At 37.3% G+C, this 22569-nt stretch overlaps 2 protein-coding genes across 2 annotated transcripts; one reads left to right on the plus strand and one right to left on the minus strand.

Annotated features, from left to right (window-relative positions):
- The first annotated feature begins 375 nt into the window (after positions 1-375).
- LOC105057470 (putative E3 ubiquitin-protein ligase LIN-1) lies at positions 376-15055 on the plus strand. The gene is given in 20 exon segments (XM_010940086.4): positions 376-1265; positions 1977-2049; positions 2995-3261; positions 3909-3988; positions 4108-4523; positions 4526-5285; positions 6652-6793; positions 7401-7646; positions 7806-7881; positions 7884-8102; positions 8611-8715; positions 8718-8731; positions 10968-11087; positions 11498-11629; positions 11716-11838; positions 13917-14027; positions 14155-14301; positions 14373-14498; positions 14597-14713; positions 14813-15055. Coding segments are annotated over 20 exon segments (3999 nt in total). The 5' UTR covers positions 376-558; the 3' UTR covers positions 14831-15055.
- A 1503-nt stretch (positions 15056-16558) lies between these two features.
- On the minus strand, positions 16559-21046 carry LOC105057469 (peter Pan-like protein). Its single transcript, XM_010940085.4, has 7 exons — positions 20870-21046; positions 20578-20763; positions 20265-20495; positions 20080-20172; positions 19792-19979; positions 18807-19000; positions 16559-17053 (listed from the first exon to the last, which is right to left on the minus strand). The coding sequence occupies exons 1-7, from the start codon at positions 20885-20887 to the stop codon at positions 16995-16997; spliced, it is 969 nt and encodes a 322-aa protein (XP_010938387.1). The 5' UTR covers positions 20888-21046; the 3' UTR covers positions 16559-16994.
- Between the last annotated feature and the right edge of the window lie 1523 nt (positions 21047-22569).

Genomic DNA, 22569 nt, shown 5'->3' on the forward strand with positions numbered 1-22569 from the left:
AATAAAAAAATAAGGTGTAGAAATAACTATCAAGTATATAAAGATTAAAAATATTTGGATATCATATAACTATCTTCCATGCAAAACATGAACAGCATAATAGAGGCAATACAAAGAACAAGAGCAGAAGCAGCAACATTTAGACAATATTTCTTGATTTCCTAATTGAGAAATAATTAAGAAAAGTGAAAGCTGGAGAGCAGAAAGTCACATGATTAGGAAATAATTTCATAGGGGTAGCTGCGTCCTTCCATCCTTATCTTCTTTGGTGAAATAAAAAAGAAACAAAAATAAAGAAGTCATGTCACCCTTTTTTGGAGGGAAGATGGCAGCCCAGGAACGGTCACATTTTTGTCAAGTAGCCTTCGCGGGGCCACACCAGTCTTGGATTTTGTCTGCAGGCAGTCACGAGCGAATGTTCCATCCCGCGTTCCATTCCCTCCTTCCAATACTACAAAGTCTACAACACCTCTGTCTCTCTCTCTCTCTCTCTCTCATATCTTATCTCCCAAGTTCATCTCCTCTCCCAATTCTCCTGCGGTTGTAGCTCCCAACTCCATGGCTCCTGCCTCCAATTCTTCACTCTCTTCCACCTCCAATTCCCATCTTGATAATAGACTGGACTTTGCCTCCATCGGGTCCCTTGTGTCCTTGGTTGGTCGCCACCTTCACCGGTTCCTCTCGGACCCTGCCACCAGGAAGTCTCTGCAGCTCAAATGCACCTCAAATATTACCATATCCAACCATGGTTGCTTTGAATTCTCCGAGCATTCGGTGCTTTCGAACCTCTACTGGGGAATTGAGAACATTGAGCTTGCAATCCAATCCAAACGCCAAGAAGAAGGCAATTCTCGGCTTGCGACATCCGAGAAGATGCTCCAGGTACCAGCATTGCTGGAGGAGGATGGGAGCATGGCTGGGATCGAGAACCGATACATCGTTTGCTGCTCCTATTTCTACCTTTCATTGGTTAGGAAGCTCCGGGGGGACCAGTGGCAGATGACCATGCACTTCCTTCAATCAGTGTTAGTCTTCCCTTGGCTGGTTAGAACAGAGCTTGCGCCGGGCCTGTGGCGAGCACTTTTTGGCTCTCTGGTGACAATTGGAGACACCGAGGAAGCGGTGGATGAGGCGGCGAAGCAGCAAGGGAGGAGGTACAAGGATTGGTTGATGTACTATCAGGTGGTTTCGTATGGGGAGACTCCTCCATGGATTAAGGGATGCACCGTGGCCGAAAACTGTAGCAGGGAATTGCAGAATCTTCAGTGAGTGATCCAACTTACTATAAATAACATTCCATAACCTGAAAGCTTTATTGTGCTTTTCAGGTATGGGCTTGGCCTTTAAATGAAGATACATTCTCACAAAAGTCATTCCAATGGTTATGGATTTAAAATGGAAAGTTATAATTTCTGTTGACATAACATGTGCATGGCTGCAAAAGGATGACAGTAACAGCCACCATGGGCATGGTCATACCCACCTGCCAGCTTTAGATTTGTTGGGGAAAAGGGTGTTAAAAAGATAACTTTTTTTTTCCAATGCTGCCAAATTGTTAAAGCCTGCAGCTGCATTAAAATTCTCATGGCAGCAAACCCCACAACCTAAGATACTCTTGCAATACTGACACCAAGCAGGCACAAGTACTATATGTTACGCATGAGTAGATTCCACCGTCAATTCATCACATAACTATAGTTACATAATTTGCCTGGCATTGGTGTTTTGTAGTGCAGAAGAATGCTACTTGTAAGCATCTCGAAAAAATTTACCGTCATGAAGTGAAGTTTGAAAGCATGAAATCCAACATTCACATTTCACAATGTATGTTTTTTTAAATTCTGCTTTTTTTTTTTTTGATTCTGATAACTACATTGTCAAGCAGAATAGTTAGGCACTGAAAATGGTGGAATGAGATTTTGGAGAAGCATACCACTCGTGCAGGTTCTTATCTTTGATCATTGTTGTTGAAACAGGTACAGAAGTTCTGCAAGCACCAGATGTCTGAACTCCCTTGAACAAGTGCCTACCTGGCCAAGTTTTCAGATGGTAAGTATGAATCTTCTAAATAATGTAGTATTCAAATCACATTAAAATTGACAAATGGATTGCTAACTTCTGCACAATGATTTAAGGTTATCATAGTGACAGGGACTTTTTTATTTTCTGTTTCTTTTGTTTTTTCTTTTTCTTTTTGAGCAAATGGGAAGGGATACCCGGCCCAAATTTTATTAAGGGAAGAAGGTAACACAAGAATTAGTAAGAAAAATTCTCCATCCATGTTCCTTACTTGCCTTCAGGAATGTCAGTCTTATGATCCTAGAAATTACCAGATATGCCTGTTTTGATCATGCAGTCAGAAGTTTGTGTTATAGTTATCACTAAATACTAACAGAAGAAGATCCCCTCCAGAAAGTTGATGCATATCTCACTTTGTTCTTCATTCACTATTTTCTGGTGCAAAATAACCAGAGGAAGCATTCGGTGCTAGTTTCCAAAAGAAAATTGTTCATCATGGGAAATGTCTTCGTCAGGGAGAAGGCAAGAGTAACCTTAAACTTGGTATATGACAGTCTGATGCTGACAAGGCCATGTACTTCATTCTCCCCTAACTCAAATATAATGTCAACATTCTTTTGGCAATATATAAGAGGTAGCTATATACCCTGTTTAAGGTTCTATAGCCTCCTCCATGGAGGTGGCTACACTAACTTATCCTTCATTTTCACTGTTCTACCTACAATTTTTAGTTGGAGAAGTTGGTTGTGTGTCCATATAAAAAATGATTTCACATGCAGGTTGTGCCAGAAAATAATTTTATTCGACTTGTCCAGTTCATGGAAAGGAGCAAAGAAGCCTATATTCTCTTCCTCTTGCTTCAATTTAGCAACCATATCAAAAAAGCCAGCTAAAAATTTGTTCTACTGCACAATTAATGCCTGCAAAATTGCTAAGATGATCTCATCGACACTTCTTTTTATGTTTGCTGTGCAGGCTCAGATGGCATATCCACCTAATTCGAAGGAAAATATAGAAGTTGAAAAAATTAAAGCCTCCACAGCCAATTCAGAGGCATGTGAAGGTTTTACTAAACCCAAAAATGATAACTCCCTTCTGAAAAATTTGGATGAGGGTTTTCATGAAGAAATCAATGAAAGCTTTGACATCAGATGCCTCCAAGATATGCTGGAAGAGTCCCAGTCAGATTCACCAGTTTCCTTTTATTCACACGTTGAATCTACAGAAGCAAGTGATTCCGAGGTAACGCATACAGACATCCACATACTCATACATGGAAGGCGTAATGCAATTTGCATAATTTTGTTTTTGAACTCTCTGGTTTACTCTACTGAAATACAATAAGATAACTTGATGCACAAACCTAAACTGCCTGGCTAATAAGGTAGCTTTGTCAAGCTCCTGGGTTGCTTGATCTTAAACCGCATGGCTAATAAGATAAAATTTGTCCTGCCAACTGGTCTTCTAGCATTCAAAGCAGCTATTCCTTTGTGGAAAGTGCCTTGCCAAGGACCAACAAAGCAAGTCAGAACTGGCAGGTTGAGAGATGGTGATGTAAGGTTCTCAAATTTTTTGATGGATAGTACAAATTGATCCATATAACAAACTCAAAACTACATGCGACAAGGCCTGCCATTCAATGTCTATTTCGCAATAAGAATATATCTAACTTGGCAAGTAGAGTCAATGAAACCGTGTATTATAAAAGATGGGATTCTAGGATCTAATGATAAACCTACATCAACTAATATTACAATAAGAAAACCAAGCTTACTATCATCATCATGCCTTCAATAAAGAGAACTATCCTAAAGGCAACAGAAATTGGAAAAAACTAGCATAGTCGCTGGACCTGTCATTTATTAATGATCACTATTCCTCTGAATCAGATGAGAATGCAGGGTGAAGATATTCCAGAAAAGATTCTGACAACCTATGCTGAGCATTCAGCATCTAATACTGGTGAGAGGTATGTCCACAACATATTATATAGCATCTACCATCAGCTATTACTGTTACCAGCTTCTTATTAAAAATTTATTATGTATTTGTAATGTGTTCTTACATTCAGCCAGCTGATCATTACAGGACCTACCTACCTAATTACTCACCTCCTGAGTGTCTAGAGACATCTCCTCCTGATTGTCCAAGCTATTCAATGCATGTGCAAGTCTGCGAAGCAAATGCAAGTTGTCTGTTATCTAGCAGATCACATAGTTCGCTCAACAATTTAAGATTTTCAATCTTGGATCTGAGAGATGCAGAGACATATCCCTTATTTAACTGTTCTGTAGAAGATGAGACACCTACAGGAAGATCACCAACACATGATTTAAGATGCTTTAGCAATTTCTCATCCAAATTTAGAAAGAAATATAGCATATCTGAATTGGTTCCTCGAGGAAGTATTGCCAAGAGGAAAGTAAACTTTTCAAACAGTGAGAAAGACTGGAGTGATGAAAGCTCAGACTATGGAAAAGATAATCACTCTGAACTACTGGAAGATCTGAAAAGGCAGTTTCAGTTCTATGTTTCTCAGATGGTCCAGGAAAATGTGAAGATGCTGATGTGGAAGTTTCAACTATATGGGAATTGCTCAACACTAAGAAAGAGGTTAGATATGGCTCAGTAAAGCAAGAAATTCTTGACCAATTACTGCACATCGTTTCAACTTCTAAAAAGGAGAAACTCATTAGGGCATCAGTATCTATGCTTTTACTTCTAATATCAGAAGACAAAGCAGTTATAGAAGACATTAAGAAAAAGGATTTACATCTGAGTAAATTGGCCAGTGCATTGAAGAGAAATGTGCAAGATGCTGCTATTCTTATCTATTTACTAAGTCCATCTCCTACAGAGATAAAAGGTCTAGAGATTCTACCAGCACTAGTGGAGGTTGCTTGCAACTCCGATGGTCAGAAGAAGGGGTCTTTGTCACTTCCTTTAACACCAACATCAGCATCAATAGCCTTGATTGAAGTATTAGTAACTGCATTTGATTATGTAACAAATAACATGCACTTGGCAGCTATTAGTTCTCCTCAGATTCTCTCTAAGCTTGTAAATGTTGCAATGAACAAGAATCTAGCAGAAGGTGTGGCTTTGGCAGCGATTCTTGTTAGGTGCATGCGTCTGAATGGTAATTGCAAAAAGTTTCTGTCACAAGTTACTCCTGTGGATCCATTTCTCTATCTTCTGAGAAGTAATGAGAGGCGTGCAAAGTTTGCTGCGCTTGAATATTTCCATGAGATTCTTCGCATGCCACGGTATATTTATATGCTTTGAATTGCTTATTTAAATAGCTAATCTCAATTCACGTGTCTGATCTTGTATGTAATAGATGGATATGTTATCTCTATGATTTGGGCTTGGATTTTGACTATTTCACATCCAGTTCTACTTTTTGAGGCTTGTTATTTCTCAGTAAACCAAATCATCAACCATAAACAGAAATATCTGTCTCGGATAACTTGCAGAATGACAACACTAAACATAGCAACACATTTAGAACATTTTAAGTTTGGTACATCAAATATTTCATGCAGCAAACAGCATAGATATAACTTAGCAAACCTTTGCATATAAATGTAGGTATGCAAATAGGATGTTCTTGGGCTATGGATTTCCGAAACTTTCGATTGCCAGCCTGATAACCCTGAAATTGTGTAAAGTTCAGTCCATCAGTTGGCCCATTTGCATCACTACATAAATATGTTAACTGACCGCTAGACCTCAAAAGCTTGAGCTGTTAGGGGAGGAGCTCAACAATGTGCATTAGGTCTTAATCTCCCCCCTTCCCCCTCATGTGTGCCCTGGACCCCATAAACAAAGGCATGGATAAGTCAAGAATGCTTCAAGATAGCAACAAATCAAGAATGACTTGACTGAGAATGAGTCAACAGAAGAAAAGATTTAATATGACAAACAGTGGGTACGTGTGGCCCAGACCTGGTAAATGAAGGCATGAACGAGTCAAGAATGACTCAAGATAGAAACAAATCAAGAATGACTTAACTGAGAATGAGCCAAGAGAAGAAAAGATTCAAGATAACAAACAGTTGGTATAATAATAATAATAAAAAAAATGGCCTGAATGGGGATTTGAACTTCTGACTTTGGGCTCTAATACTGTGCTAACTTATCACCAGACCCCAAAAGCTTAAACTATTAGAAAGAAGTCAACAATGTATATTCGGCCTCAACAAAATGAATCATAAATCCAAAACCATGCAATGTTTACATTAAAGAAAAGCAGGCATAGAACCAAAAATATTTGGAAAGAAATTTTGACACTTCCATCCACATGACTTGTAATTGTTTCCCTGCCTGTCCCAATGACAACAAAAATTAATAACTCCATACAGAAAATTAAATGTCCCAAATTCCAATGCAAGACATAAACAAGTGGTGCAGCTATTAGACTGACAATGACTTTAGACCATTATGGTTTCTTGCTATTTTAGCTGGTTTTTTTTCCTCATATATCTTTGACAAATAATGAGCTGCAGACTTAAACCCAGTAAAAATTATCCATTTGGCTTTAAAATACAAAATGAAACAGCATATACTTATCTATGATTAACTGACATTGACTCTAACGAAGATGCTGAGTTCTAGTACCTGATGTTCCAGGTCATCAGCCATTCATTTACTCCATCAGATACGACAGCAAGGGAGTATCAGCATTATGCACACATTAATGACCTGTATCCAACAAGCTGAAGTTGAACATCGACTTTTGGCAGCAAATCTTCTGATTCAATTGGACATACTGGTATAGTTTATTCAGTTGCATAATTTGAAGCAATGCTCCAAGATATATATTGCACTTAAATGCAATTTCTATTGACACATTATAGATTATGGTTATTGTGAAAAATGAAAGAAAGTTCGATGTGTATAAAGTCCATCATCAGTTTACTAAAAATTTAATCATCATTGTTACTTGAGACTTATTTGCAATAAATACTAAAAATCTTGGCCTTCTGCATATCAAATTCTAGAAATATTTTTTCACATTGCAGACATCCATGCATTTAGATGAGAATGAAGTATTTTGAAAATTTTATCTATAAACTCATCAGACAGTTCGTGGCCACTATAACTCTATTATGATCATGAAGATCCCTACAATCATTTTCGTGTTGTCTCAGATAGTGAACCAGTGGGAAGTGCCTCTTCCATCATTTACACCCACATTTCTCTATATATATGATCTCTTATCAATTTAATATACTGAACACATAATATATCTATATCATTTTATTTTGTAAATGAAAGCATTGTGATTGTTTACATTAAGGAGAGAGTTTTTCTTAGAAATAGAGAGAAAATTAATGTCAAAAGCAGAAGTTAACATCAATGAGACAAATCTTTTACAGGAACATTCAAGTGGTAAGAGTGTATTCAAAGAAGAGGCAATGGAAGTCCTATTAGAATCAGTTGCATCTGAAGAAGACGGCAGCACACAGACACTAGCTGCTTTTATTCTTTCAAACCTTGGAGGGACTTATTCCTGGACAGGGGAACCATATACAGCTGCATGGCTAGTAAAAAGGGCAGGGTTGACATCGGTAAATCATAGGCATATGATCAGAAAAGTTGACTGGTTTGATCCCTGTCTACAGGTACTAGTCAAGACAGCTTTTATCATCCTATTTGGAACCAGAATGAGCCATCATATCGTCCAAGTAGCATTAATATGGATAAAGTGTTGCTTCAATTAGATGATGCATTAAAATGAAATAGAATATATATCCCCATTTTTTGACATAGTATTCATGCAGGATGGTGAATCAAATGCATGGAGTGCCAAGACTGCAAGAGGTGTCATCAGAATTGGGCGTTCTGTCTTTAATGCTTTGGAAGGGGAATTCAAAGCAGGATAAAGAGTGTTTCACGTAACTGTCTCATATGTATCACATGGCTTGGAAGTGAAATGGCAGTCATGGGTCCTAGCAGCATCAGATATTATGCCTGTGGGATTTTGTTAAGTGAAATAGCACGATTCCTCCATCCAGGGTCGGAGCTTGATGACCGAATTCTGGCATGTCTTTCTGTGTATAATTACACATCTGGTAAAGGTAATACAATGTCTTACAGTTTTAGACCCCTCATAAACAAAGTAGTAGCAAAGTCTTATTAACTCAGTTGTTCTGAACTTCTGAGAAAAAAAACTTCCGATTATGGAAAAAAAATTCTAATAAAATAAATAGTTCTGGATTATTATGCTGATATTTACATATTTTTTTAAAGTTAAAAGCAAGAAGCACAAACCTCCTTTTTAGGATGTAGTTTTCAAATCTTCTTCCTCTTAGGTCATTTTAATAGTGCTAGATTCTATGAGTTAATACCCCACCCCCACCAAAACCAAAAAAAAAAAAAAAATTTGAGTCGAGTATACATTAATAGGAATAATAAGATCAACTTAGTTAATACAACAAATACCTTTGAAATCTTATACATCTAAATTTGATCCCTTTGAAATTTTTAAACGCCATGTTGGTGATTCAAATGATCATGCTTTTGTTTGGATGAAGCATATCTTTTTTCCATATGAAACTGTATTGCTGGATTTTTCTCTATATGCAGGAAAGCAGAAATTAATGAATTTCTCAGAAGGTTTACGAGAATCGCTTAGACGTCTCTCAGGTTACACATGGATGGCCGAGGAATTACTAAAAGTTACTGATTATTTCTTCCTACCAAACCAGTGAGTTCGGTTGCCAGTTCACTTTTTTGCCAAGTGTTACATACATGTGACGAGATTATGTTTCTAATGTTTGTCAGCAAACTTAATAAATAAACACTCTGAGATGACAGTTATACAGCAGTAACGTCGCAGATGATGGGCTGTAATGGTCTGATGTTTCCATTTCAAACTGTGACCTTGCCGCTACAAGTTTTAACTTCATATATGTGCAAGAAAGTTAGGTGAAACAAATTAATTCAAATCTTCTCCCGCTACTAACAAACATTAAGGATGTATTAGGTCCTTTAAGCAAGTGATGCAAAACTATTAACTGTTGCCAAGAGGTTCTGATCCTTCCATATGGACCCCATTTCTATCCTCTGGAAACATGTTATACTTCTCAGGTTTCATGTAGACATGAAGGACTAAAAGTATTTTCAAAGACAACTAAAAAGTTCTTTCATATGGGCTTCTATGGGTGCCAATTCCCAGCAAATTCTGCAGGTTTTTGCAGTAGGGACAAAGTTTGTGACTATTATCATAAGTACTTGAAAATCCAATGCAGTGGTTCAAGAAAGCCAAATAAATTCCTTAACACATAATACCTCATGCCAATGAATAAAAGCTGTTTAAATTAATGAAGGTAATTATAGTAATTTACCTTTACAATCTAATAGTTGGCATACTGCTTACAACCCCCAACAGAATCTCGAGAGTGTAAAAGAAGTTAGAATGTTTATAGTATCTAAAGCTAAGTTCATAGGTCAGTGATGATAATGGAGTGAGATCTGAAGATTACCTTGCAATTAAATTGTAATTTTCTGTGCAAATACAATTACCTCAAATTATGAGCACTAGACATGGAACTATGGCCAGTTCCCAGTTAGTACAAGTAGGAAAAAAGTAACACGAAAAATACTTCCTGAAATTGATAGTTTGGTTAGAATTAGTAAATGGTGTTGGAGCAAGGATAGCTAACTCTGAGGACAATTCAGTTTTTATGAGTTAACTGATCCAGCAGAAAGATTTTAGCTTATTCAAGAACAGCCTACTTAGATTAGCTTGTTCTATATCCAATAAAGAGGTCAAAGTAATTTTGATTTAATTTACCATTGTTACAATGTCAAGTTTTATTAGAACTTGAAAGCATTACAGTACTTGTGCATTGAAACCACAGAAATTTGAATATCACATTTGAAAAGCATGTTGAACTTCACTTTCAAATTACTTTCACTAATATCAGTTTCAAGCCTTCAACTATCCAATGGATTGCGATAACAATACTTAGAATCAAGGTTTTACGTCCTGGTGGGGCAGGGGACATCCGGGCTATCCCATCATGTTCTTGTGAGAAAATAAGACGAAGACGGGTTCTGGACTCCGAAACCCATTCATGTGGAGAGGGAAGAAGAAAAAGGAAAGCAAGAAAGGAAGGAAAGATGAAGAAAAGAAAAAAGTGAAAGGAAAGTAGAAGAAAAATGAAAAAAAGAAAGAAAGGGAGGAGAAGGAAAGAAAAAGGAAAGGAAGGTAGAAGACAAGAAAAAAAGAAGGAAAGAAAGGAAAAAAAAAAGAAAGGGAGAGAGATGGAGGACATCAATTGGCATGCATGATCAGATTGTTACAGGGACAAGACAGGACAGCAGAGCATCCTATTCCATGAAAAAACCGAGACACCTCTGCCCCTATTGGATTTATAACCTTGCTCAATTACAAAGAATTTGTGCCATTCTCGATAAAGACAATCTTGTCCACAATTATGGATGTAGATAAACCCTAAAAATTCATTTTGCAAAATTAATTCATAATTGACTTCTTAACTTGTGGAAGGATAATTGTACCCTAGAAGGAGCGCCGGATACTAGCAGAACAGCACGTAGCAGGGTGCCAACATACTGACAAAAAGGGTAATGATGGAACTCCTTAGCTGATATTTGTTTGAAGATCATATATATAACTATGATTATCATGTTTTATAGTTATTGTAAAAATATTAGCAGCATACCCTTATTAATGTCCTCTGAAGCACAGATTAATCTGCTAATTAGCATGAAAATCTTAAAACATATAGTTTTAGGTCAAAAATATCTTGATGTGTGCCATGAAACCAATAGTCTCGTTTCACATTATAAGGAACTACAATTGTACCAGCAATTTTCCTCTTGATCTTACTCTTTCTTCGATTCTTAGATAAAGATTTATTTTCTTTCTTGATCTGTAATAAGAATTTATGACATTGACTCACTGATGGCAATTGCAGCATGTGTCTTGTGTACATACACAAATTCTGGAAGTAGGTCATTCTGGAAGTGGAGCAGCAACTGCTCTTATTTTCTATAAAGGGCAGCTTTGTGCCGGATACTCGGATGGCTCGATTAAGGTAAAGACCTATTTGAGACAAATTGTTATGTAGCCATCATTTTTGACAATTTCAGAGTTACTTTGCACAATCACATATTCCCAAATACCACAAGGATGGAAGAATAATTGTGTCATATGCAGCATTACACAAAATGAAAGATTTGACCAGAAGCAGACATATAATCTTATTAATATTAAAATGCTGCCTTATAAAACAATGAAAAAAGAAATCCAAATTTATTAATTCAAAATGATGACAAATTGTATCAAGCATGATACTAGCTAGACATTTTTTACGCCAACAACATTTGCTACTTTTTCAAAATAATAAACAAGAAATTTCATTTGTGGTTACATTTAGCAAAATTAATTCAACTTATGATGCCTGTCAAAATATGAAACTCTAACATATTTGATGAATCAAATCAGGTATGGGACATCAAGGGACAAAGAGCAATGTTCGTATTGGAGGTCAAGGAGCACAAAAGGCCTGTAACCTGCTTTACACTTTTTGAACCAGGGGATAGCCTCTTAAGTGGATCCTTTGACAAAACTGTCAGGGTAACCGATCATCAAACAGAAAGCCTAAGGATCATTTATTGTTATAAAAAAAGACTAGTAACAAAAAGCTCTTTATCATTTTACAGGTTTGGAAGATGATACAAAGGAAATTAGAATGTGTTGAAGTTATAGAGATGAAGGATCCCATTCAAAAAGTAGACAGTTGTGGGGACAAAATTCTTATAGTTACACAGAGCAACGGTCTCAAGGTAAGAGTCAGCCTTATTCTAAGTGCTACTTAAGTGTAAACTTGGAACTACAGGGATACTGCAATCATTAGATTCAAGCTCCAGAGTAAGCTAGTGGTAATATCCACATGCATAGAAGTTTTGGTTTTGAGTTTTTTTTTTTTTTTTGCAAATCACACAGAAGCATTTTATCAAAATTATGCATAAAACTTTTTCTTATCTCTAGGTACAAATCAACCCAAAAAATATTGATCTTTCTTGCACAAATAGCACCTTGGGTTACATTGACTCTAACAGATTAAGAGAAAGACATTTTCTCAAACATTTGTGCGATTGTTATAAATCAGGAGACAATATTATCCCTCTTCCCAAAGGTTCCTTTTCTTTCCTTTCTCCTTTCTTTCTTATGTTACATTTCTAGTGCTATGGTTCTTCAACGCCTTCCAGATCCTCACCAACTCCCCAAGATTGAGGTTCCACCCCTTCTTCTGGCTTTTGGTCTGAAGCAAGTTCAAACCTTGGGCATAGCTAAAAGTCTTGGAGGCATACATAGCCTAAAAGACATCATGAATTAGATGCTTCTTGCTAATTAATCATCCAAATTAATGACCTTATTGAGGCCTTGCCACTAATACCGGCCAATTCAAAAACCCCATTAGGAACATCCCTATCCTCAATCTGCTACAGTAGTGATAATCTAGGGATGTGGCAATCTTGAAGGTGATGATTAAGAGCTTTGCAGCCTCCTAGTCCATCTACTTCCTGGTCTCCTTATCTTGATTTTGTTGAGGATCTTATCCACAAGTTCATCCTCCCTCTGCTCATTGGGATAGGCTTGAAGATATTGGTTGTGATCTCGATGAGGAAGCTCTTGAGCTCATGGTTAGAATGACCACTAATGTTGCAAAAGGCATCTTGGTAAAAATCTTATTGCCGTACTCGATGTCATTGTGGACTATCTTGATGAAGTTTCTTGTGTCACCCACATTGAGAAAGGTGAGATAGGCCATCCTCAACCTAATTCACGACACGGGCAAGGAGGTAATGGACATTGTGATAGGCCTAGAGGTAGTTGCCAAGCATGAGGAAGGGATCATACTCACAACAAGAGATGCTTATGATGAGGCAGAGAAGGCTGCAAGCGGTAGCTATATGAAAGCCTCAATGTCAAGGAGGTGGTGCTTGATGTTCTTATAACCAGTTGATGCCAACATCAATGATGGTGCCATCAGGGTCCATGAATTGGAAGGGCAACAATGGTATATGCTTCACAAGGTCGCCGACTGTGATGAGGACGATGATAGAGCAAGGATAGGAAATGGAGACGATGAAGTTGCAGGAACAGTGGTGAATGGTGATGGGAAGCCATGCAGTGCAGTTGTAGATGGAGATTGGGACCCCTTCTCGTAATGTTTTTTTTTTTTGAGTAGTAGGAGAGGCTGGAATAGATCAGCCACCCATCTTTTTAAGAAAAGAAAGATATTTAAAGAGAGCTGATCGTGTTGTAGATTACAGATCACTGAAAAAATACTCTTTAAAAACCAAAACAGAAAACAGTGATATCATCCCAAAGCATAGAAAGCTGCACCCACCTTCTTGCAATGTTAAGGGCAAGGTTTTGGCCCATCCAAGCCAACCTAGTGAGCCTAATGGAAGACAATGCCGCAACCCTCATCAATTGATTGACCAATCTAGGGTTTCAAGCTAGGGTTTGGAGGAGAGGAAGAGTGAAACAGAGAGGCAGGCTTACAATTGAGTAGTTTTGGGTGGTTAAGAATTGAATTAGTGAGAGTTTTTCTTCCATTTCTTTTTTCTAGTTGCCTTTTCTAGGGATAGAATATTCATTTGCATCCTTGGTTAACTTAAGCAGGGAACATGGTTATTTGGGATCGACAAAGTGCTTACATAAGTGCATAGTCATCTCAATATGTAAATAGTGATAAGATAAGATTATACATAATTTCAACAAAATGTTGCATGTCATTTGCAAAAAATCTCTTTGTTTTTGTACCTTTGAATGATTGGTCTTTAAAAATGTGCTTCACTCTATCATGATTGAGAAATGCAAATTGACATCGTGTTAGAGCAATGTTTTATAGGTGTGCCATGCATCAAGGAGCATCCAGACTACATGCAAGAATAAGCATGTTAAATGCCTATCAGTAATCCAGGGCAAAATCTACCTTGGGTGCACAGATTCAAGTATACAGGTTAGTTTAATGTTTGGACTTCATAGGAAATCATATATGGCATATAAGATTTGTTCTCATTAGTTCCATCCAAGCCTTTTTTTCATCAGAAGGGGCCAACTGAAACTGTAAATGAAATTTTCTTCAGGAGGTAGATATAATGGAAGACAATAAGACAGAGATCAGACCACCTACAAAAAGCTGGAGATTGCAAAATAAACCAATAAACTCTATTCTGATATATAACGGATGGGTTTACTGTGCAGGCGCTGTTGTTGAAGGATCTAGTATGAAGGTATGTATTGTATATCATATGAACAGTAAAGGATGGATGCAATCAACTAATTTAATCTGAGAAAAACTCAGGAATGGAGAAAGCACTGCCGACCTCAAGTTTCAATAGCAATGGAAAGGGGAACAAATGTGCAAGCAATGTCAGTGGTGGAAGACTTCATTTACTTGCACTGCAGCTCATCCCCATGTATAATTCAGGTGATTATCAAGTTTATTTATTGAAAATATCTTCATATGAATCTCGCCATGTACTTGCTGCTTGTATGGGTATCATTAGACAAGGTTATTTGCAACAGATCTGGTTGAGAGGAATGCTGCAGAAAGTAGGTAGATTATCAGCAGGTAGCAAGATAACAAGCCTTCTAACAGCAAATGATATTATTTTTTGTGGTAGTGAAACTGGATTGATAAAGGTATGTTAAGCAAGCCCCATAGCATTGTCAAATGAAACTTCCATAGTGTATCTTGCCAATATTCTTAGTTTCTTACCCTGTTTTACACATGAATCACAGGGCTGGATTCCTCTCTAAAGGACACTAGAACAATGCATATGGAAGCTAAAGGTTATACATGTTTCATAACAACTAGGCAGAGAGAATGTAAAAAGGATAGGATACTGTAAGTTAATTCAGTTCACAAGACCAAAATAATGTGCTTCACGTCCAGCAATTACAAAGTCACAAGGTTGTATCATGAAATAAAATGTTTTGTTGTTGATGAATAATGAGCATGTACATTTATTCAGCTTTGATTTATATGTGTATCATAGTTGAAGCTTGAAACATGCGGTTATTTATATGTGTTTGAAGGATGTGTTGAAAAAGAACGGTTTGTTGTTGACAACTAGACGAGTTAAAACTTGTTCTCATGCCTCTGCTTGTTGAGCGAGAAAAATCTTCATTTCATCAGACCAACAATATATGATTGTTGCTATGATGATATTAACCTCGACATGCTCCACTTCATTATACCAAAGCCTACCTTGTGAATACTTGTTTAACTGGCTATGTAACAAACATCAACACTCTACTAATTTTGATTGATATGGTTGATGCTTTTTACTTGAGGATTTCTTTTGGCTACTTTTCCCTTCAATGCAGTGCATGATAGAATAGTGTAGAGCAGGAAAATATCATTTCTCTGTTGGATCATTACTGTATGTTGAGAAAAGGAAAACAAGAAGGAAAAAATTTAAAAAGAAGTCTCTGGTTTTCTTCTAAACAGGTGACCAAGAAATGTGAGTTAAATTTTGCTACCAATAACAATGGATAATACTCGTTACCAAAATGAGGGTGAATAAGATTGATGATATTGGAAAAGAATCTATAGATAATAACGATACACTCAAAGGAGGGAAGATGGAAGGGAGAGAAGAAGAACCTTAGAGCAGTCGGCATCTGCCAAGATGAAAGATGGTGCTTGGATCATACATTCCATCCCGATTTTTCTCTCTCCCCCGAACCGAAAAGTTTTTTTTTTTTGATAAGCGAACCGAAAAGTTAAAGAGCAAAGGAGAGGACTTTAGACTGTCGCAAAACCTTTTTTTTAAAAAAAAAAAAAAAAAAAAGCCTGATAGCAATTTCACACTCGGCTGCTGGGTAACCTGCGTGGAGAGTAGAGTCCTTGTGCAGTCGAGTTCTTGTCCTTTTTTTTTTTTTTTTTTTTTTTTGCGGCAAAAGAGTCAATATGAGAAAAAAAAAAATCTCTTATAATACAGCATTGCTTATTAAAATAGTTTTTAAAAACATTAATATTATAATCATTTAGATTCAAAATTTTGGATAGGTACCATCCAAAATCTACACCTTCCTATTGATTTGCCAAATCAACTATCTTCTTTAGAAGTCGTTATAGCAATATTTTTTTCTCTTAGCAAGACTATTTAACACCAAGGAACATGTGTAATTTCCTGCTGACATGCCTCAAATATTTGTTTCATAAGATGCACCCGCCCATTTGCCTTCTGACTGGGGGGAAAAACTAAACAAGCAATATGTTGGCCTTGTGATTAGCCAGTCAACAAGATACGGTCATCACCAATTGGAAATTTTGTTTGACAAGCCATTTCGGCTGGTTGAAATCAAAGGAACAGTTATTCTCAAAGAAAGCAAAGCAACAATGTACATTTGTACTCCCCTTGGTTATTGAACAACAGTGCTCAAGATATCCACCTACATGAGCACGTTTAACAGCACAAAGCGTCCACACCGTCGAAAGGTTGTAAGCAGCATTTTATCATTCAGAAAATATGCCAGCACTTGACAAGCTCCCTATGATGTCATGCATTAAAATATCAATCGGCAAGCAAAACTTGTGAACAATAAAAAGTTAGCTACAGTGTTCTAAAGCCATAAATGGTGCACCAAAAGGACCTAATGCCATCTGCTTTCTGAGCCTCTCTTCCAACAGTTGGAAAGACCTCTCCTTTAGCACCTAAAAGTGAATAAAATGACCAAAACCACCCACAAGGATTTTTTTACAGCATGTCTCTTTTTGCCCAGTTCTTTCCACCAAGAAAAGCAATGAAGCAGACACTGAATCTTCCTTCAAATGAAGGAAACATCTTTATGTTGGCATATCACAGATGGATGGCTCAGCTAGCTCATTGTGCGGTTTTGTTACATTCTGGATACTGAGTTACTCAGGCACCCCTCATAATATTCATTGATCTGCAAAGATGGCCCGTCAAAGAAACTATTCTTCATCTTGTGCTTCTTCGTCTGCTTCTTGATTTGCTTCAGCAGCTTCTTTCCCTTAAAAAAATTAAAGAGGAGAAAACTCCTTAAAAATCAGCAGATAAAAAAATGCTGAAGTAGAGAATCAAGTGACCACAGTTAATGCTGCAAAGTATAATTACGCTTCAAAATGAGCTAAAAAAATTTACTTTAGAAGAAGAATAAAACATTACAATGCAAAGCATGTAACAGAACCTTATTTTTTGGGGAAAAAAAAAAGTTGCATCTACTTACATGCTACATATATACTTAAAGTGCAAAAATAGTGAAATAGGTTGCTTTCTGCAATGAACTCATCATTGCACTCAAAAGCATGTAAACTTGTGTTATCCATGAAAAAAATGATAACACGAGGTCAAATTAAACTGGACATGATTGATTCAATAGAGCTTTTTATGAGAGATGGAAGCTCCAGAGCAGATCAGGCATCCAATTTACATAGCTTATGTTTTAGTAGGGAAGCATCTCATTACACTTTTATCAAATTTGCTAGCAGATCAGCATTACTGAGCACACAGCTTCAAGGATTTCATCATGAAATGTTGGCAAGGATAAATTTGTTAACGTAACCCTTGAAAATAATGACTAAATTATAGTTCTTCAATGGTACATGGCAAATTTAGTTGTTCAGATTGATCACAAAGAAAAAGACATTTCAAATATCCCACAAGAGAGACAAGCGACACTGATAGCCATTTACAGAGCAGACCTCAATCCGGTCAGTCTTCAATGTTTCACCATTACTCATGTAGAAATAAATTTTTGTAAATTGCACTGCTCAACGCTCTTTTTTTTCTCCATGAAGTGGTTGGAGAAAGATATGTCTCTTCAGTGGGTCATATACCGTCCCCTCAGGGTGCAGTGAATGTCATTCTCAGATATTTCATCTCCTTTACTTCAATTATCAAAATTTTTATATAAGTTGCACTCTGAGAAAAAGAAAATTCACCTTGCGGACTCTGAGATGCACCAAGAGGCTGGGGAGGTTCGGACATCCTCTCCTTGTCCTTATCCTTCTCCTTTTCCTTCTTCTTCCTCTTCCTCTTCTTCCTTCTCCTCCTCTTCTTCTTCCTCCTCCTCCTCTTCTACTTCTTCTTCTTCTTCTTCCATGGTTGCTGCCATTGCTCTTCCTCTTCCTCTTCCTCTTTTTCTCATTCTGTTCTCCCTCATCCTTCTTTTTCCATCAGAAACAGGAGAAAGGACACTCTTCGTCTTCTTCCATCCCCTGCTCTTGGTCCATCAGAAACCCCATCACCTAATGATTCCTTATTTTTATATGTGTTCATAAACTGACTTCTTCTTCCATCCCCTGCTGCTGACCTATGTGAAACAGGGGAAGGGACACTTCTTCTTCCATCCCCTATTGCTGGTCAATCAGAATCTTACCCCCTAATGCTTCTTTTATTTTTATTTGTATTCATAAATTGATAATTCATTGGTAAATGCGTTTAGAATCATGTATTCATTATTATTGATATCTATGCTCATATTTTTGCACTTCACTTCATTGAGGCATGTGCCTTGCATTGCATCTTGCACCTAGGCTCCAAGAAAATTTAGAGCCTTAGTGCACCTTGAACCATTGACAACTTTGATAAGCACGTAACAAACAAAAAGCATCTAAACAGTGTATTAGGAAGGGTTGGATCATTACTGACCAAAACAATTTAGAAATTCATTATAATTTAATAATGTTGGACAAATAATAACCAAAATGCATTAACTTTTATAGTTTCATATATCAATTAAGATTAAGATTAGATTAACTTACCAAATTCAGTAAATATGACACCTCCAGAGCATAATCCTTCTTCAATTTTAACTAAACGAATTGTCATCCTAGGTCCAATCTCCTGAAGCTTGATAGCGCTTTTAGCAGACGCACGGTTTACTCTACCCAGATCGCTTGCCAGATTTACTGTTGCTGCTTCTTCATCTGCTTCACTTTCGGAACCATAACCAGCCCTTCAGAGGTGATGGGAACATGCACACATTTGATTTGATCAGCACATAGAGTGATGTAGAATATCCTTATAATATAATACACCACCTTCAATATATTTAGATTGAAAGGTAATAGGGCAAAACCAATTGAAGCAAACTTGGAAGAAAATGATATCAGCATTGACTTGGAGTTCTTGTAAATTAAGATTAAAAAAAAAACAAGGCTCTTTCCAGAAACTTCACAATACATATCTAAACAATTTGTATAACAACCTTTAGCCTTCATGGCACACAATGAAAATAAAGATCTTTTCTTTCAGCAAATTCAGCTAAAAAAGGGCAACATGTGGCACAAGGCTCCCACCAAAGCAGGGTCTGGGAGGGTAAGATGTACATAGCCTTACCCCTGCACGCGGAGAGGCTATTTCTATATTTCAAACCCGTGACACCCAGGTCACAACGGAGAAAATTTACCATTGCGCCAAGGCCTGCCCACTTTTTTCGCACATTCAACTACAGATCATTTTCCTTCGCTATGTTTTCACTGATTTCTTGGGATATAAGGGTTGAATCAACATGGCGATTCTACTTACAGTTTCATCATGTTAATATGGTCATAAACAACTATAGCACACAAGATAATAAATAAGCATGATCACAAGGCATTAAAAGGGCATTATGGTATGAGAAATTTGATGTATCTTTGGCTAATCAACGACCTACTAAACATTTATTTTCCATCCATCCTTGTTCAACATATAGATGTTCTTAGAAGTCATACAGGAAAAATAAATGATAAGTCAGATTCTTACTTGGTCACAAAGTCGCTAACATCCTGAAGACCCCTCAAATCTGGTACTTGATGGTTCTGCACAAACTTTCTTATCCTACGAGAGACACCAACGGGTTGTAACCTAATGGAATAATGCCGAACATCAATAAGCTTCGTCTCACTGTTGTAATTCAACAACACAATCCTCTGACATGCTGAGAGGTTTACCTGCAATGGACAAAAGGATGACAGATACTCCAAAGACCTCAAGATGTAGTCCCCAAAAAGAAGAATTAAAGAAGTACCCAATATTGGTAACATCACTCACAGTATTTATATCAATAGCTGGAAATATATTCTGAAACATAATAGTGGTGAGCTTCAAATGTTGACCTCCACCCCCAAAGCCAGAAAGTACAATCTGTCAGACAAAAAAATCAGAAATTGGGCTAATATATAACCAACAAATAAGCTAAAAAGTAACAACGGTTGTAATAATTAACAGGAAATTACCAAAGGTGAGTTCTTGAAGAGTTCTTGCGGGCATCTCGGACGAGCCTGGGACCGAGCAACATCAGCTGCGAGCGCAAACTCACGGATTTCAAAGCTCAGCGTCGGGCCTTGAGGCGTCCTCGCGACGCGCAAATGGGGAACGCTTTTTGGATTCGATAGCATTAAGAAATGAGTGACGCCCATCGGTCCAGCAACGTTCAAGAAGTCCTTGATGTTATTTCTTTTCTTCTCCTGCCAAAATTTATTAAACAAACTTGACACATGGAAAAAAAAGATTTTTTTTAGAGAAAGAGAGAGAGAGATTGGGAGATACTTTTAATTTGAGGGCGGTGTAGGGGAGCATGACCTTTCGGAGGTCCAATTCGAGCTGTTTGAGAGGGCCGGGAAGCTTGCCCCTAGAAAAGACGAAGCTCTTGGGGATCTTATCGCCGGTGACCTGATCCACGTTTGGCTGCTTCTTCACCACGGGTGGCTTGGCGATCACCTTCTTGTTCCTCCTCTGCGATTCAATATATTTAGCAAACGAGAGGGATAATAAGAAGAAGAAGAAGAAAGGTTTCAGTGGGAGAGAGGGAAGGGAGAGGAGAGCTTGGTCGAAGACTTACATTCTTGAAGCGAGCCATATTCTATAGAAAATTTCGATGCTCTTTCTCTTTCTCTTGTGGACTCCAAGAATAGCCCGGAGAAGCTCCAGGGGATGGGAAGGGGCTGAGAGACGATGGTCGAGGGTTTTGCGGCGTAGGGTTTTGAGAATAAGAGACGACGGACCTCGATCCAAACCCGCGCGAGAAAGCAAGGTTCGGTTCTGAGTTGAGAAAACCGAAGCCCTCCCGGTTCAAGGGCATCCCTGCGGCTTGGGAAAATTATATATATATATATATATATATATATAATATATATATATATATATATATATATATATATATATTTGTGAAGCATGGAAAATGATAGACTTTCTAGCTGGAAAAGCATTTAAATGATATATTTTTTGTTTACAATTAATATTTTTGATGCATTGATTATGGGCTAGAAACTAGAGTTGTTGCACGATTTTTTTTTTATAAAAAGTAGAAAATTCCCTCCAATTTGGAGAAGTGGAGAAACCACATATCCATATTAGAGAGAGTTTCCTACTTTTATATAAGATTCTTTAACAAAAGAATGTAAATGAAATGCTCAAAAAAATCAGTCAGTTCTTTTAATGTGATCCAAAATTACGTAAATGGCAGAACTCTGTCACATAAATATAATCTTAAATCTTTTCATGCACCACCAAGGACTTCATTAGTAGGCCAATTGCTTGGGTGATTCAAAATGTTTTGCAAAGGAAAAATATTAGAGCACTAAGTATGGACTGAAGAGATTGATCCAATGAATGAATGATCATGAAGGGAAATTAAATTCCTAATTCAATTCATTTTTTCATGCTCAGCTGAACAAGTATTAGTTTTTTTTTTTACAAAAACATAAAAGAGATTGATGCATGTTTTCCATTTATAATCAATTTCTTTGGTTGATCTATAACCAATTTACATATTACAAAGAGTCTTCCATGACTTTGCTGGATTTCATATCAATTCTTTGTTTTTCTAATGAGACATTACCAAACGCCTCCGAGAGTAGTAAAAATTTATATTTAAATTTATATAATTTTTTTAAAAAAAATTATTACAGATCGTGTCAGAAATGGCCTAAACAAACCATGCCAGGGCATGCCCATCTTAAGGGGGCTGGACTGACACGCAAGCCGGATGGTGTCTGGCCCTCGAATTGTGCCAGCTCAGGCTCTTATGGACCGTACCTAACATGGCTCATTACTGTAACAAGAAGGCCATGCCAAGCACGGCCCAATTCGTGTTGGATCGGATTGTGTCATGGGTGGTCCGATCTGATGTCCATATCTATATGTGATGCATCTTTTGAAGGATAAAATTGTGAAGTCCATAAACCACAGTAGACAATATTTTATGTGTCTTAGCTGCAACAAATTATAACTCCTCTGCATTTCAATCGAAGAAGAGAAAGCAAAAAAACAAAAAGGAAAAACAAAAAAAAATGGCAGAGAGCGCAAGCACAATGGAGCCAATTCTGGAAGTGGGTCACATCACAAGCTTCAAACCGTTGATAATTTCTTTGATTTTCCTTCTATTAATTTTTCTCTCTCTATCTTCATTGTTTTTCTCAACATTGTGGAATTCTTTTTTTGTCTTAAGGTGGTTTGTGGTTTAGCAGAATAGGGAGCTCGATTGCATACAATTGTCTTGGCCAAACATAAAACATCCAGTGTTAATATCATCCATGAAAG

Source organism: Elaeis guineensis, chromosome 14, assembly GCF_000442705.2.
Source record: "Elaeis guineensis isolate ETL-2024a chromosome 14, EG11, whole genome shotgun sequence".
In the NCBI taxonomy this organism is placed as follows: Eukaryota; Viridiplantae; Streptophyta; class Magnoliopsida; order Arecales; family Arecaceae; genus Elaeis; species Elaeis guineensis.

What these genes read in the sequence shown, in the direction of transcription:
- LOC105057469 (XM_010940085.4), bottom strand. An exon ending in ACACCGCCCTCAAATTAAAA is followed by an intron (nt 20,496 to 20,577) that starts GTATCTCCCAAT and finishes AAATTTTGGCAG; the next exon opens with GAGAAGAAAAGAAATAACAT. An exon ending in GTTAGCGACTTTGTGACCAA is followed by an intron (nt 19,001 to 19,791) that starts GTAAGAATCTGA and finishes TCACCTCTGAAG; the next exon opens with GGCTGGTTATGGTTCCGAAA.